Source organism: Colossoma macropomum, unplaced genomic scaffold (assembly GCF_904425465.1).
Source record: "Colossoma macropomum unplaced genomic scaffold, Colossoma_macropomum, whole genome shotgun sequence".
Lineage (NCBI taxonomy): Eukaryota > Metazoa > Chordata > Actinopteri > Characiformes > Serrasalmidae > Colossoma > Colossoma macropomum.
In genome coordinates, this window is record NW_023494793.1 from 38,139,715 (window position 1) to 38,157,573 (window position 17,859).

The 17,859-nt window shown below is 39.1% G+C and overlaps 1 protein-coding gene across 2 annotated transcripts; it reads right to left on the minus strand.

Moving 5' to 3' along the window:
• Positions 1-2,940: 2,940 nt before the first annotated feature.
• Positions 2,941-10,361, minus strand: gata1b (GATA binding protein 1b). Of its 2 annotated transcripts, none has more exons than XM_036579475.1 (6): positions 10,258-10,361; positions 8,128-8,352; positions 6,533-7,033; positions 6,222-6,367; positions 5,387-5,512; positions 2,941-4,035 (listed from the first exon to the last, which is right to left on the minus strand). In XM_036579475.1, exons 2-6 carry the CDS (start codon positions 8,333-8,335, stop codon positions 3,742-3,744), a joined length of 1,275 nt encoding a protein of 424 aa, XP_036435368.1. In that variant the 5' UTR covers positions 8,336-8,352; positions 10,258-10,361; the 3' UTR covers positions 2,941-3,741. The 2 variants fall into 2 exon arrangements, with proteins under 2 accessions (XP_036435368.1, XP_036435366.1); XM_036579473.1 differs by having other exon boundaries at positions 8,128-8,355; positions 10,258-10,359.
• Positions 10,362-17,859: the final 7,498 nt, after the last annotated feature.

Below are 17,859 nucleotides of genomic sequence, written 5' to 3' on the forward strand. Positions count from 1 at the left end.
TACTCTTTTCTGAGGTTATTGCAGGTCAAAATGTGTTAAAGGTCAGGAGGTCAAGAGCAATAGTGGATTACAACTAGCCACTTGTTTTCACTGTTTGGGGCTAAATGGCTGTGTGTCTATGAGCCTCTGATAGTGACAGTGTAACAAAGTTCATGTATTTGTGTGTAAGTGTGTGTGTGTGTGTGTGTGTGTATGACAGGGGTAGGTGACAGAGCGAGCGAAGGAGCTCTAACGGTCGTGCCCTTCTGTCGGCTGGACCTGGCCTGTGGTTGCTAATCTCCACGTGTCATTCTGCTCCATTTCCCGCTCGTTTGGCCACCCAGATAAACCCGGTTCACCCCGAACGGAGGAAGCCAGCAACAGAAACCAGAGAGAGATGTGACTCGCGTGGCACCTTGAAAAAACAAGCCATCAGGGGCCCATGCCATCGCTGAAGCATCTCTCCTTCCCTTCTACATTTTTTTTTTCAGAGACTCCGGAAAACCAAAAAGCTGCCTGCGTTGCACAATGGGGTTCCAGCAGAGGCCCGAAGAGTTGAGCAGTGTGGTCAACGCTGAAAGAGTGAAACAGATGGAGGGAGGGGACAGAAAGGGAGAAATGAGGAAAGGAAGACTGTTGGGGTTGGTGAGGCTGTGACTTCCCTGTCCAGGTCATTGCCCCTTTTTGGCCAAGAATCAAGCATCCCTGCAGAGCTGAGTGTAGAGTAAACCTGTCTGTAGAGTGAACAGAGTGAATTAGAGGAAGCTGAAATACTGAGAGAAATGAGAAATGGGTTTTAATAGGTCATATATGTCTCATTTTCTTATCATTTTCAGCAGTACAGTCTTTGAGATAGAGAGAAATATTATGACGTTTCTGGAATTTCGGGCAAACTTTCCAGATGTGGGCTTGTTCTAGTGCTCTTATAGTAAAAAAAGGAAATAGTATGAAAAAAGGATGTACTCTCTTTTGATAGAGTACCTAATATTTCAACCTGTATCATTTTGCAGTGTTACTTAATGAGCTTGATTCTATATACATGATTAAGTCACTCATCTTCATTAAAGAATCCCACTCGTGTCTATTCAACTCAAAGTTCACACACTTCAACACCTCAATCTCACTCTCAATTATGTATTAGTTTTACAGTAGTTACTAATAATAATCCATAACATTGAGCCTGCTCATTAAAGGATAATTCCACCCATTTTTCATGCTTAAATGGTTCAGATGTAAACAAAGTCATTCAGAGTGGTTTGATATGAAACACTGTTCTAGAGAAACATGCAGAGTCAGGATTGTTCACAATGGTGGTGATAGAAGCCAGAGAAAGCCTCTAAAAGCTCCCTCACAGAAAGTTATTACATGAAATGAGTACAAAATACGCTGCCTGATGTCCTAAACATTGTTTTACGATAGGTCTGTAATAAGGTTTTTGTCCAAAATACTTTACTATTTTCATGGCAGATTGGTACTTATAAGGAATTACAAAGCAAAATAGTACCCAAAGCGATCTTTTCTTTAGATTTACCACTAACTTTTATCAACATTGTACACAAAAGAAAACAGAAGACACGTAAAGGTTTACTGGTGGTTTTGGATAGTAAATAAAATGGCTATATTTGTGTTGTAGACATGGTGACCCCTGGCTCCCATCACCACCACTGTAAAGAAATCTGATTTCATACATTTCTCTACAATGAACCATTTCAGACCAAACCACTCTGAATGACTTTGTTAACATCTCAACACATTTTGAAAAATCAGTGGAATTCACCTGTAAGGGGTTAGTATGATCCCAAAAGCCTTATTTACTTAGTTGAGGTGTTATTAGAATGGAATTGGAAGCTGTCCCTGGAAGAGGACTAGAGATACTGGCACTGGTGAAAAAAAACAGCTTCACTGTACTTGAACTGTACTGAAACATGTGAGTTGTGAATCTGTGGTAAAGCGAGGCTGAGGCAGAAAGACGGTTCAGACAGCTTTTAGAAGATTTGTTTCTCTATAGAAACTGAATAGATGTAATCTTTCCTCTTTTTGTCTCCAATTAGGTTGCCTTTATGTCAGTGCAGTACTATAATATTAATACTTCTTCCACTGTGTTAAAGGGGAATTCCACCAATATTCCAAAATTCCTAATATTATAGTTGAGATATAAGCAAAGTCATTCAGAGTGGTTTGGTATGAAATGCTACGTTCTAGAGAAATTTACTGATTCCTTCACAGTGGTGGTGATAGGAACAACACAAAAATAGCCATTTTATTTGCTATCCATAATGGCCAGTGAGCCTTACAACACCCTGCATGAACCACTCTGCCATGAATCCATTTGAAACATATGTTTTATACCAACATGTTATCTTAAAACTGGTGTAAAACAGTGTCTCAGGCATCAGGTAAAGTATTCATGACCATTTTTGTAGTAATGTCTGTTTCCCATGACCGTTACACTGCAAAAAATGTTTATTGGCAAGTAAAATGGTCTTAAATGTAGTCTATATATCTAATATTTCTCATTTTGAGATTGTTGTAAGCTTATTTCAAGATATTGTTCGCTTGTTTTGAGTAATTTTAAGTTATCGCACTATAGTGGCAGATAATTCGGCTTGTTTTAAGAAACATGCTTGAAACAAATAAAATTACCTGCCAATATAGTGAGATAATTTTACTTGGTAAAATTACTTTAAACAAGTATAAAAAATATAATATTCTTACAACCACAGCAAAATATTATAATACTGAAGAATTGTACTCTGAACAATTCTGACAAACCTCTAAATTACTTTGTTTACATCTTAACCATTTAATTATGCCGGCATTTTGAAAAAAAAGATGTTTATTTCACTCAGATTTCACAGTAATTGGTACATTTTCTATTCCATGCTATCTTTTATCATGATCATAAGGTGTAAGTTATACCTGAACTATAATTCGAACTATAATGCCCACTGAAGTGCCATTTACATGTCAAGGATGTAACGCTCAGTTATTGTGTTCTTGTGCAGTGGACTGAACATTTGGCACAAGATGAGCGCTGAAGGGGTTCGTTTGAGCGTTCTACTGTTTCCATAAAGCCACTGATTTGAATCCCGTGGGGCGTATCGCTCTCTCTGGGCCGCTGGCACACTCCCCCGCTCTATGGAAAGTGAGAGATTTGCATACTCACTGCTGCTGATCTACAGTCCGAGTAATTAAAGCTCTCGCCATCACAAAGGAGCCACACAGAGGCCTAAACCACAATGGCAGAAAGGCGTTGGAAATGTGGTCGTGCTCAGAAATGCCATTTTATTGAAATGACTGTCTTGTGCTAAATGCATGGCTGGTTAAACTGTTTTGAATTTTAAAATGTCACAGCATCTTTGTTAGTGCTATTACAGAGAGAGAGGAAGACTGAAAAAACATTGCATCCCAACACTGGAGACATATACATTATTCACATTCTATGTGTTTTTCATTACAAAGGCAACTATAATAATCCCAAACAGTGAATATGCTATAAAGTCTATAAAACAGAGTGCACAAAGTGTTTCCATCAAGAATAGATATTAATAAATGTAAAAAAAAAACATCCTTCACATTTACCCACACTGATACTAAAAGAAATGATAGTAAATACAAAAAACTGGACAGAAAAACATGAAGACAAAATTCTTTCACAGTTAAAGGACTGATTTGTCCTCCACAGTGTCTTGACTGTAAATCACTTGCTGGTGGGCTTATGTTCCTAACAAGTCCATTTTTCCATCCAAGGTCATGAAGTCATCAGCCCATGCTGGACAGGATGGTAGCAGCTGGGTGGTACGGGTAGGACAGGTGTGCAGGGGTGTGAAGGGTCTGGGAGGGGCCCATGGTGTGAGGGGTGTGGCTGTAAGGCCCCAGAGCCCCGGACCCCAGCATGAAGGAGTCTACGGGCTGCTCAGACCCGGGGACTTTAGTGGACTCAGAGAACGGGTCAAGCTCCACTCCGACGCCCTTCCTGCCCTTTCTGCTCTTGCTGGACACCTTACGGTTCCGCGTCTGGATCCCTTCTTTCTTCATAGTGAGAGGTCGGTTCACCTGGTGAGGATAGAGGGGTTACAGGCAGGGGTTAAATTGGGATATAGGAGCCCTCCTTCTTTCATGACTACCAACAATGTAAAAACAATATCACTCAGTTTTTGTGTTAGTATGTAGTGCTCAGCATTGATATCATGGAAATGTGATCAAAACTAGGTTTTGGTATATCTAGCTATGTCTATATCTGTATTTCTATCTACCTAATATCTACTTTAAGTGCAAGTGTGTCTATTGAGTGAATTTAGCTACAGGCAGTTGTCAAAACATTTCATTATACATCATTTCAAATAGTGCCTGTGCAATGTAACCCCCACTTATCTGTGAGAATCTGTTTAAGTCCACAAAATCCAGCTCAAAGTCTTTCCTTGTTTCCACAGGCAGATACTAATCCCTAATCACTATTCTCTACATGAAATCAGGAGCTCTGTACATAGGGATACACTAATATAAGGAACAGAAATGGTCCCTGATCACCATTCCCTACTTCAAAGCACTATGTAGAACACTATTATAGTAACAGAAATAGTCCCTGATCACTATTCCTTACTTTGAAGCATTATATAGAACACTATTATAGGAATGGAAGTGGTCCCTGATCACTATTCACTACTTTGAAGCACTATATAGAACACTATTATAGGAATGGAAGTGGTCCCTGATCACTATTCACTACTTTGAAGCACTATATAGAACACTATTATAGGAACAGAAATTGCCCCCTAATTTCTATACATTGAAAAATTACTTTACAGAACACTACTATAGGTAACTGAAATGGTCCCCTGATCAAAATTCCCTACACTGGAAAATCAGTATGCAGATCACTATTATAAGGACAGAAATTGTCCACTAATCTCTATTCCCTATATCGGAAAATAATTATATAGAGCACTATTGTAGAGAACAGAAATGGTTCTCTAATCACTATTCCCTACATCAGAGCACTATATAGAACACTATCATAGGGAACAGAAATGGTCCCTAAATCACTATTCCCTACACTGCAGCACTGTATGGAACATTATTAATGGGAACAAATTGTCCCTAATCACTACCCCCTACATTGGAGGGCTATATAGAATATTGTTATTGAGAACCGAAATGGTCCCTAATCACTATTCCCTACTAAAAATGAGAAGTGTCTGGTGGGCCCAGACGACTGGATTGAGTAACACAGTTGTAAATTCTGACAAACCCACTGAGGGAACTCGTCTGTATTCCTTCAGACAGTATTTCTTCTGAAAATTTGTTAGCGTGGTAAATAACTTTGCCTAATGCAGAAAGGGGACAGGTGTTGTAAAGCAGACTTGATATATGAGGTTCTGTAACTGTGTCCAGGAGCAGCTCTTACATTGTGTAGTTTGAAGTAAAGGCCGCAGGCGTTACACACAGGCTCCCCGTTAGCATTGCGTCTCCACAGTGTGGTGGTGCTGGTCTGGCAGTTAGCACACTGAGTGCCTGCCCGCTTACTGACCACCTGCAGCAGGACGGAGAGACAGACGGTGAGTGAAGGAGAGAGAGGGAGAGAGGGAGACAGAGAGTGAATGAGAGGAAGAGAAACAGAGAAATAAGTTAGAGGGGGCAAAAATGAATGAATGCATAATTGGATTTTATGTAATACTTTTATGATTCATTGCTTCAGCTACACATGCCCTGCAATGATTTAATTCCTTGTACATTCTGATTCTTGTTTTAAGTCTGATTCCGATTCTAATTTAGATCCTGATTTTAACTCTTCCTCTGACTCAGATTCTAACTCTGACACCAATTCTAATTCATATTCTGCTTGTGATTCGGACTCTCACGTTGACTGTAATTCTGATTCTAATTCTCCCTTTCACTCTGTTTTTAATGCAGATTCTGATTCAGACTCTGATTTAGATTCTAATTTTCATTCTGATTCTTATTTTAATTCCGATTCTGATTCTAACTCTTCCTCTGACTCTGAATCTGACTCTGATTCTGACTCTGACACCACTCCTAATTCAGTTTCCGATTCTCAATTCGACTCAGACTTTGATTCTAATTCAGATTATGATTCTCCCTCTGATTCTGATTTTAATGCAGACTCTGATTCAGACTCTGATTCTAAGTCAGATTCTGATTTTGGCTCTAATTTTGATTCTGATTCTGTCTTTGTCTCTGCCTCTAACTTGGATTCTGGCTCTGATTTTGATATGCCATACCAGTCTCTTCTTGGGCCGAATGAGGGGCCTATTCTGTCCATTCATTTTGTGGTACAGTCCGCAGGCATTGCACAGGTAGTGGCCAGTACCATCCCTTCTCCACAGAGGGGTCGCAGTGGCTCCGCAGTTAACACATTCTCGCGTCTCTGTGACCAAAAACAAAAGCAAGAGTGCATAAAATACATATATAGAGCATCAATACTGACAGTAAATTCAATACAATTGAATTCAATTCAAAAAAAGTAATTAATGTAATTTATAATGTACCAGTGAATCCACACAGGACAGACTACAACACTAATGTAAATCACCTGTGGGAGAAAGCCTCATCTTGCCGCGCAGTTTCGGTGAAAAGGATGAAGGTGAGTAGAGGGTAGTGCCGCTAAAATCCTGACCCAGGTTTCCATAGGAACTGTAGTGACCCAGGGAATGTGCATGTGACTGAGGTGGAGTGTGTGTGTACATCCCAGCAGTGGGGTGGTTCAGGGTGTAAGCGCCCCCGAGCCCCAGGGCGCCCCCTGCAGGACTGACCCTCTCACCCTTCACTGCGTCCTGCAGTCGCAGGTTCTCCTTGCAGTCCGGGCTGGGTGAGTGCAGCTCAGGACGGGGCACTTTAACAGAGGACAGAGGGACAGTCGTGTGGTAAGGTGGGGAGGTGGAGGAGCTGTGGGGATGCACAGGTGTCTTTGTGAAGGCACTGCTATGCCAGGAGCCTGGGGGTGATGGGTACGGGGCAGAAGAGAGAGAGTGACCAGCAGAACTGTCTAGCCACGGCAGACCACTCAGAAAAGAAGAGGAGTACACTTGCCGAACTGAGAGAGAGAGAGAGAGAGAGAGAGAGAGAGAGAGAGAGAGAGAGAGAGAGAGATACATGTGAATAGCCGATAGAAACTAATAGTATTTGACAGTATTTCTGATTAAGAACAGTAATTATAATTATTAATAATAATAATCAATACTGACAAAAAGCTACAGTAACATTATATAATTGTTTTAGATTGATGTTTTAATACAATACAAACATTATATACAATAACATTAATATGTATGATGTATAATATACAGAAATCACTAAAAGTTAACCCCTTAATCCCCCGATTATTGCATACTAAGGCTTATTATTTAGTAACAACAGGAATGTCAATGCAAACTGGTTGAGCTATTCTTAGTTTATAGAAAGGTGTAATAAAACTTGGCCATGTTAGGGGTTAATAGATGAGTAACCTATTATTACAATAATAAATGATTATGCTTTCTTAACAACTTTAATATATTAAAATTAAATTAAACACATTTAAAAAAATGCCCAATACGTCATTTGAAGCACTTGTGCTTTTGTATGTTATTGGAACCAGAGTGGCAGCAACGGATTGATTAAACACGGGAGAAGAATGAGATGAATTTGATGAGAAAGAAAACTAAACTGCGGAGTGTTGAGACCCTTCACGACTTTAGATGCGGGTCTGCGAATCAGACTCTACAATATCAGTCATGTGTTAAAGCACAGTCAGTATCACTACACAGCCCAATCAGACAAATATCAACCCAAAGATAACTTTAAGTGCTCTATCAGAAACCGGAAACTGGTAAATAAGGCCTCAGGGGACATCTTAAGCCCTTTAACTATTGGTTTGTTATTCAGTAACTACAATGAAACTGATTTGTATGTGATGTAGCTATGAGAGTGAGGAGCTGCCCACATATGGACCCTTTCAGATTAGCCCCTTAAATGGCCAGGGCCCTCCGACAGGCCCCAAGTTTTATTACACACTGAATAATAAGCCTCAGTATGTAATAAGCCTGGGATTTTAAGTGGTAAATAGGTTAATACTGGACAGAGTCAGATATACCTGTGTTTGAGAGAAAAATATAAACAAAACATGTTTGATTTGTATGGAGTGCTGACCTGGGCTGTGTCTGTATGCTGTGGTGCTGCGGCTGTGGATGGGGTTGGAGAAGAGGGAGGGCAGGCTGTACTCAGACTCCATGCTGGGGAAGGCTGAGTCCTCCTCAGTGTGGGACAAATAGGCAACATCAGATGGGTAACTGACCGCCAGCTCAGAGGGCATCAGTGGCTGCGACACCCAGCGCGACTGCTCTATGGTGGCCTCCATGGACAAAATCCTCTCACCTGCTATGGTCAATAGGTTGTTTAAATTAGTGGAAGGAATACTTATCAGGTGCTGTGCATTAAACATCAACACATAAAGTTAGACAATTAACATATATATATATATAGATATGGTATACATACATATATATGATGTATAAGAATTCTGAAAAAAGTAAACAAATTAAATGAAGAAATATTTAATATTTTGCACTATTTCTAGGTACTAATACAAATTTATACAATTTATACACAATAACACACTTTTACTCATCAGAGGCTTTTGCCCAAACTTGTGGAGTCCATGCAAGCTTGAGTGCACGCTGTCATTGAGCAAGAAAAGGGTATACAACACCAAATTCTGAAATTCTAAAATTAAATTTATACAACATGTTTCTAAAGTTTCTACTTTTCTTTAAAACTGTATATATATAACAGTATATATGTTTTATATATAAAAAATATATGTTTTGTATATAAAAACATTACAATTACAGTAAGGAACAAATAAATAATAGACTGTGATTTGATGTGAGTGAGTGAGTGAGTGAGTTAGCTTAACCACTTCCAAAGCTCTCGTCAAGTTTATCTAGTCAATCCTTCATTAAATTAAATCAGGCGCTGCTGATGGAACTGAATAAATCCATGCGATGGCTGCAGTGCAGCAACAAGTCAGGAACCAAACTTGTGTTCTTCCAACCAACACGTTCATAACTTCACTGATTAAAAGTATTTTTGTTACATTTTACTGCATTTATGTTTATTTGTATTTATACTAATGTTATAAAAGGTTTCACTGACAAAACATCGGCTCTCACCACTGAGATAAATACTGACACTTAATACAGATCCTGCTGTCTATTCCAGCTGAACATAATTCAATATTGTGCTGGATAATTGAATTGTGTGTATATGTTTTTTATTTTAATCAAATAAAATAAATGTAAAATATGGTGATATTTACAAAATTATGTATTTGTGTTATACAATACATGTAACTAAGCACTCTACATACAAGCACCATACATAATAGACATTATTTATATAGCTCAATAATAATGAGTAAACCAACAGTATACTTTGAATTGGTTCTTGACTTGAATGTATTATTGGAAGCAAAAAAAAAAAAAAAAAAATTAATTTGTATAGAATCTTTACATTATGTGGAGGTTCTTTAAAACTTTAAAAATATTCTTTATAACATATCTCCTTTATAAACGTTCTTTAAAGAACCATCCATTGAAAGATTATTTAGAGAACCAAAAGGTTTTCCAATGGCATCACACCAAAGAGCCCTTTTCATACTTTCATTTTTAAAAGCATAAACTATTTGTGGAATATTTCAGTTAATAGCAATAATGAGTACTACTAATAGTAAACAATGCTAATTAACACAATAGTAATATGAAGAGAATAAATCTACAGAAATAGCATGTATTGCACAAATAATCTGTTTTTTAAAAAGTATGTTTTAAGCCAAAATTGTTTATCATCTATCTCAAACTCATAAATCCATCATAAACAATGCCTCAAGTATCATGCAAAGTATTTATAACCATTTCATGTATTAGCTTTCCGTGATGCATTAAACTCATCAGACGTCTGGTTCCTATCAGCACCACTGTGAACTATTCTGACTCAGTAAGTTTCGGAGCATTTCACACCAAACCACTCTGAATGACTTTGTTTACATCTTGATGATTTAACGAAGCAAAAATCATATTAATTTCCCCTTGATTGCTTCAGTCCCAACAATAAAAGCTTTTAACTTTAAACAGCAGAACTTAAGGAGGACACTTCAGGGGACGTTAATGAAACAGAACGGTGCATTTAGGGATACCCGCACATAAAGTACACAGAGTAGATAGATATCACACCTGTGATACACCTGCTATCTGCTGAGCTGTAGGCTGCAGTTTTGCTTACCTGGCTGGAACTGACCTGCTCAGCGTTTATCTGGTCACGGAGATGTCCAGAAACTCCAGCTGAGCGGAGATGTGAAGCTGCTGTGAAGTGCTGGAGGCTTTGTGAGTGAAAGGGAATGTTCTGTGGTGGTTTGGGTGCTTGAGGGCAGGTGGGGTGGGGGGTGGACAACGCAGGAGTTGGAGGGTGGATGTAGGAAATGCCACAAGGACACACCTCCAACAGCAGTCAGGCCTTGCTCTCTTACTGAGGGGATCTAGGTCTTCTATTCCCACGTTCTGTGCTAATACGCAGAGATGTGTACACTAATCTAAACCCATACTCAAGTAATAAAATTAGTCCAACTTCAGTTAAAGGAGAACTCCACTGATTTTCCAAAATTTCTGCATAATTCAATGGTTAAGATGTAAGCAAAGTCATTCAGAGTGGTTTGATGTGAAAGTGTTCAATAGAAACTTGCTGAGTCAGAGTTGTTCACAGTAGGGGTGATAGGAACCAGACGTCTGAAAAGGTTAAAATGCTCCTAAAAGCTGCCTCACAGGAAGTTATTACATGTAATGGTTGTGAATGCACTGCCTGAAGCCTGAGACAAAAGATTTATGATAGTTTTTTGATGTAAGCATATTTTTAAAGAACATTTATGATGGAGAGGCACATGGAGGGCATTGTAAGGCAAAACAGTCACCAAAGACACAATATAAATCAGCATTATATGTAAAAACTTGAAGGTTTTATATGTAGGTTCACTAGTCATTTTGGATGGTAAATAAATTGGCTGTATTTGTTCTGCAGACACTGGGACTCCTGGTTTGGATTATGCAGAAATTTTGAAAAATTGGCAGATTCCCCCTTTAAATAATGACTCAATTAGTAGTAAAAGTAACTTGGTAGAAAAGAACTGGAGTAAAAAATAATAATAATAAGGTCTAAAAACCCCTCCAGTACTTTTAGAACTGCAGTTTAACTGAACGTATTACATCCAGCATCTTAGTCCATCAGCATAGGAACTAAAGTTGTTCAGCTCTGCTCTCTTTTTGGACACTTTTGGTGTAAAATAACATGTTGTAGACTTTGCATGGCCACGCCTCCCATGCTCCCACAGCAGTGCAGCCAATGGCGGGACACCACGATACTAAAACTCCAAAGTGAGAGGAATGAGCAACAGCAAAGCAGTGCAGAAGCAACTGAACCAACAAAACAGAATCAAATTAAACCCAAAAATTATATTAACTAGTCATGAAGGACTAAACTGAACTGAATAGAAAGTAGTTTAATTTCCTCACAAATGTACTGAAATACTAGTAAAAGTAAAAATATACATTTAAAAATGCAAAAATTACAATTATAATACAAATCCATCATAATTTTACTTAAAGCGCCCACATCCTACATTTGTCTTGCATTGAGGTCCACTTATAACATTTGATTGGATTCATATACGGAAAACAGTCCTAATTCATTTTATTTGACAATGTTTAAAGCTCTCTTTATCTATTAGAATTAAAGAGGCTGTTTTTGTTACTGATATTTGTAAATGAGCTTGTTTTGATCAGCTGCTCTGTTCTGATTGGCTGCTCTGCATTGTGCCTCATTGAAACTGCAGTCTGGGCTGAAACACTCTTTATAACTTCAGTGTGAATGGGCAGGGATAAACTGTTATAGGCTGAATAGGTGAATATAAGTGAGTTCAAAGTATATATAGACTGGTTGCAGTGGGGAATGAATGGTTCTTTTAAAAACTGCATCAAGTCTTTCATTTCAAAAAAGTGAGAGAAATTCATCCATGAAACAGGCCCCTTAAGAACAAGTAAATGTTAAAGCTATGTTAGTGTTACAAGGCCAATATACACAACCTATATCTGCAGTAACTGCAGGACATTCTTATAGTTTGCTTTTCCTGTGATTTTATTTGGTCTCATTACTCTGATATGAAAACCTGGACTGGGTCAAACACTTCTATTGGAAAGCGTTGCCAATAGAATGGGAGGCTCTGGAGTAGCCGCACATGAGCCTGTGTCCAGTGCCAAGCATTGGTTAGAGGGGAATAAAGCCCCCCAGCACTGGGCTGTGGAGCAGCGGAACTGCATTCTCTGGAGCAATGGAGCTCCATCCAATACCTTTGGGGTGGGTTAGAGTGATCTAGAACTGATCATCCAACATCAGTACTTGACCTCACTAATGCTCAATCAAATCCTCACAGCAGTGTTCCAACAGCCTTCCTATAGGCTGTTACTGCAGCAAAGGGAGACAAACTCCCTATTAATATCTTTGATTTCAGAAGAAATGCTGGAAGAGTGGGGGTCTACAAACTTTTGGGCACATATAGAAGTTCAGTCATCTCTCCATTTGTGTCAGACACGATTAATAGCTCCTTCCCAAAACCCTCCAGTCTAAAATATAGAAAATAGTATCTCTACCATGAGGAAAATAGGACTACAACTATGGCCTCTGCTCAGTGCTGAAGTCTGGATTCCCATTTCCAAGAGTATCTTCTACAAAGCTACTAACGAATTTATACAATACAAGGTAATCCATAGGACACTTCCCTGGATTAATGATGATTAATGATTTAATGATAATTTAATTTGGGATTTATGGAAAATTCCTAAAATTTGTTGACATTTTTGTACAAAACACTCAGCCTCATCACTTCATCATATGACTTGGCTGACTAGAACATCTGTATTGCAATTAACGTAACTAAAAAAAACAGAAGACTTCTAACAGCACCAGTTATCACTGAAAAATGGAACTTAAGCAATGATTAGTGAAACGTATTCAAGTCAAGTCAAGTCAGCTTTATTGTCAATACTACAATATGTACAGGACATACAGAGTATTGAAATTGCGTTACTGGAGTAGCAATAACATTAAATAGAAAGTAAACAGGAAAAGTGTGAATTTAAATAGACATTAAAGAAACACTAAACACTAATCGTAAAATAAACACTAATTGTAGAAAAATAGAATAATAAAAAACACATAAATATAGAAGGTCCTGAAATGAACACTAAAGCGACATAAGGCACAAACAGATTAAGGTCTGTGGGTATAAATAGAATGAGCTTAATTCATTGACTACATCTCAATAAAATCCAAATGCTTTTATAAAATCCAAATGCTGAATTTCAGTGACATAAAATCTGAGACCACAGAATTATAGGATCATTCATAATGAACGGACTGTGAGCATCATCCCAATGCTCCAACTCCACCTGTTACAGCTGATCTTTAGCCAACTTATGCATGACTCTCTCTGTGTATTATGCCCCCTCACAGTCCAAGCCCTCCTGTAATGGCCCTTCTCAAACCAGATTTCCCCCCCCAACAACCACAGAGAGGGCAACCACAGCAGGACTCTGAGAGTGAGAAACTCTACTCATCCAGCTGCACAGGCAGTGTATCAGACAGATTCTCTGTGGGTGCTGGGGGTAACCGTCTCTGGGGAAATATTTACTTGCATACATACAGTACCGTGCAAAATTCAGAAAGAACCCTTCATTTATTTAATTTCCAGTCAAAACTGCCATAAAGTACAAGTTAATTCTTTTTTAGATTCAGGAAAAAAGAAGACAATAACTTTTGTAGCAAACTACACAGAACCATCAACGCAGAACAACTATCCATCCATCCATCTTCTAGGCTGCTTATACTTACAGGTCATGAAGGGCGCTGGAGCCTATCCCAGAGTTCACAGGGAAGAAGGCAGGAAACATCCAGGACAGGCCAGTTCATCGCAGGGCACAGAACAAATAAATAAAATGTAAATTTTTTTGATTACAGCTTTCATTCTTTTCAGGAGACTCGCTTTCAGTTTCTCAACGTTTCTTAGAAGATGCATTTTTGCAAGTAATCCCAATTATAATTTTAGACTCATCAGTCCATAAAACTTCAGTCCACATCTCAGATGTCCAGTTTCAGTGTTCTTGTGCAAAGTTTCTTCTGTTTTGTCTGTGTCTCCTTTTCTCAGTGAGGTTCTTCTTGACAGCTACACATCCTTTCAGACCCACAGCGCTGAGTCGTCTTCTCACAGTGGAAGGATGGACAGAAACACCTGTGGATGTTTTCAGATCTGAAGCAGCTTGATTTTCTCCTCTCTCAAAGATGAAAGCTTTAAGTGCTGTTTATCTGATGGGGACAGATTTGGTGGTCTGCCAGGTCTTGCAGGTGGTTGTTAGGGGTCTCTTTTAATCTGTATCTTTTAATCATCTTTTGGGAAACTTCTGTTTTTTTCACTCCTTTTCTCTTCCTTATGCAAGTGCATTTCTTACATGTAATCTCTTCAGAAAAATGAATGACTTGTTGCTGTTTTGACTGGAAATTAAATAAACAAAGGGTTTCTGACTTTTGCACAGTAGTGTATTTTCACACACATGCATGCACGTGACACGTACACAGACATATTCATCCAATTACACTGACACACTTACTGCAATTTATTATGTGTGATTGTTTGTTTTTATTTTAAATATTTAATCAATATTTCATATCTGGCCTGCCCCAGTTTCTTTCACAAACGCTTCACGGTTTATCTGTTTCCCTTTATGTTGTGTGACTTTGTATATGTATTATTCTTACTTGTCCTCACTTTAATAATACAATAATAATAATAATAAGATGAAGAAGAAGAAAAAGAAGAAGAGGCTTTTAATTGCATTATCAAGGTGTTACAGCGAGGTGGTTGAAGCAGAAACAGTGCTTAGATAAGAAAAGTGTTTTTCTCATTAACACAAGGAAATATGAAACTCAGAAAAAACCCACTCAAACCAAACCAGACAATCGAGACGAAAAACCAAACCAGAGATAAAAACAAAAGGAAGTTTGAGCTGCTCAGAGCCAATAAAAAATGCAAAACACAGCTTTCTATGTAACACAAGTGGGGCAGTTGAGATGAGTGGTGAGATGCAAATAGTAAGAAAGGCAGCAATCATGGGGGGAGATAGAGACCGGCCGCAGCCACGCAGCGCACAGAACACTGGCTGTGTGGAGGTCATTTGTTAATCAAAGCGTACCGTTCCACTTTCCTTTGTTCATTCAGTTTTCAGGGAAATGAGAGAAAGGAGGAATAGCTGAAGCAGAACTGTCCCAGCAGGAGCCTCTGTTAGCCAGCCAGACAGAAATAGCTACACCTGAGGGGACGAACGCAGCAACTTCAACATCAGCTGCTCACTGCCTTTCCTGAATGAGGAATAACACGTAGATCTGACATGCACTGACACTGCTCTACCCATGTACTTGTATTAACATCTCATTACAATGAACACCTACAAAAAACAGTGAATTACATACACATCCACTGGAAAAAGTAGCAAGATTTGATTCTAATGAGATCCAAATTAGTTCCACATGAATAAAACATATTTCATCAACACTTATTGCAAAAGTACATGAACTGAAAGACAAGATTATGTTGATGTAATACATTTTATTCACGTGGACATATAATAGTCATATATACGTTTGAACACCACCGGTCAAATCACATGTTCTGTTTAAGTGAAAATAAGTTAACAAATCATCTACAGGAAACAAACTTAAGTATGGCATTGTTCTACAAATTCGAGCGCACAATGTCTATTTATTTGCTTTTGCTCATTTACATATTGAAAAAACATGAAATATTAATATATGAATAAATAAATATTACTTTAGCACAGACCACATTTTATGTTCTATGATAAATTCGTCAAATCAACTGTAACTGCGATTCGTGCAGTGTGTTCTCTTTACAGGATGTGATCTTCACACAGAAAATCAACATACATGTCATTTGACCGGGGTGCCTAAACTTTTGCATACGACTGGATATATGATTGTATGCTATAAACGGCTCAAAAAGGACAGACGGCACTACCAGGAGTTGTAATGCAGTCGCAGGTGAAATCAAAACAATGATAAAACAAAGATTACTACACCCTAAACATAGTAACTGGAGCAACCAAATTGGTCACATTTTGCATGTGTGCAGATAACAGGGGGCTGTTTCCTCCAAGGCTTTTGAACAATGTAACGTTTGGGAAGAGACTTTTTTTCCAGTGTTCATGACGAAACCTCAACGAGATCAGTTCATGGTCCAGTCTTGCCATTACTGGGCTGGAGGGAGATTGCTTGAGTGTCCTTGCTAGACTGGTTATAGTAGAGGCCAATACACAATTACAGTTTGGAGGTAAAAATAACACTAATAAGCCTACAACTTTGTGAGCGTTCAGGTGCTTCAAGTACATTGCATGTGAAGGACATAATGGCCCTATCAAGGACATTTGTTGTACTTTAATTTGTGTACAGTTAAAATGTGCACTACAATGCAGCAGCCCATGTTTGCATTCAGCATGTAAGAAAACATGAACTCCAAACTCGAATCTGTTTCTGTCCTTTACATCCTAACTGAATATTAAATACAAAAATAGAATACACACTATATGGACAAAAGTATTTTAAAGGGACACCTACACATCACACCCATAGGGGCTTTTATGAATCCCACTCTAAATCCACAGACATTAATATGGAGTTGGTCCCATTTGTAGCTCTAACAGCTTCCACTCTTCTGGGAAGCTTACTTCAAGATTTTGGAGAGTTTGTGGGAATTTTGGCCCATTTGTCCAGAAGAGCATTTGTGAGGTCAGACACTGACGTTGGACGAGAGGGCCTGGCTCACAATCTCTGTTCTAGTTCAACCCAAAGGTGTTTGATGGTATTGAGGTCAGGGCTCTGTGAGGGTCAGTCAAGTTCTTCCACACCAAACTCACCCAGCTGTGCCTTTAAGGATGCTGCTTTGTGCCCTGGGGCTCAGTCATGCTGGAACTGAAAAGGTTCTTCCCCAAACTGTTCCCACGAAGTGGAAAGCATACAATCGTCCAAAATGTCTTGGTCCACTGAAGCATTAAGATTTCACTTCACTGGAACTAAGGGGCCTTGGCCAGTCTCTGAAAAACAACCCCACACCATAATCCCCCCTCCACCGAACTTTACAGCTGCCACAATGCAGTCAGTCAGGTAATGTTTTCCTGGCATTCGCCAAACCCAGACTCATCCGTCAGACTGCCAGACAGAGAAGTGTGATTCATCACTCCACAGAATACATTTCCACTGCTCCAGAGGCCAGTGGTAGTGCTTTACACCACTCCGTCTGACACTTGACATTGTGCTTGGTGAAGAAAGGCTTGCATACATGCCATGAAGCTCCTGGTGTACAGTTTTTGTGCTGCTGTTAAAGCCAGAGGAGGTTTGGAGCTCTGCAGTTACTGGGTCAGCAGGGTGTTGGAGACTTTTATGCACTATGCTCCTCAGCACTCGGTGCCCGGCTCTGTAACTTTATGTGGTCTGTCACTTCGTGGCAGAGTTGCTGTGGTTCCTAAACGCTTCCACTTTTCAGTAATACCACTCACAGTTGATCGTGGAATATCTAGGAGGGAAGTAAATTCGCAAGTTGACTGGTTGCAATGGTGGCATCCTCTTACAAAACCATGCTCGAGTTCAGTGATCGCTTTAGAACGACCCATTCTTTCACAAAAGTTTGTACAGACAGGCTGCATGGCTAGGTGCTTGATTTTACACACCTGCGGCAATGAGACTGAATGAAACACCTGAATTCAATGATTAAGA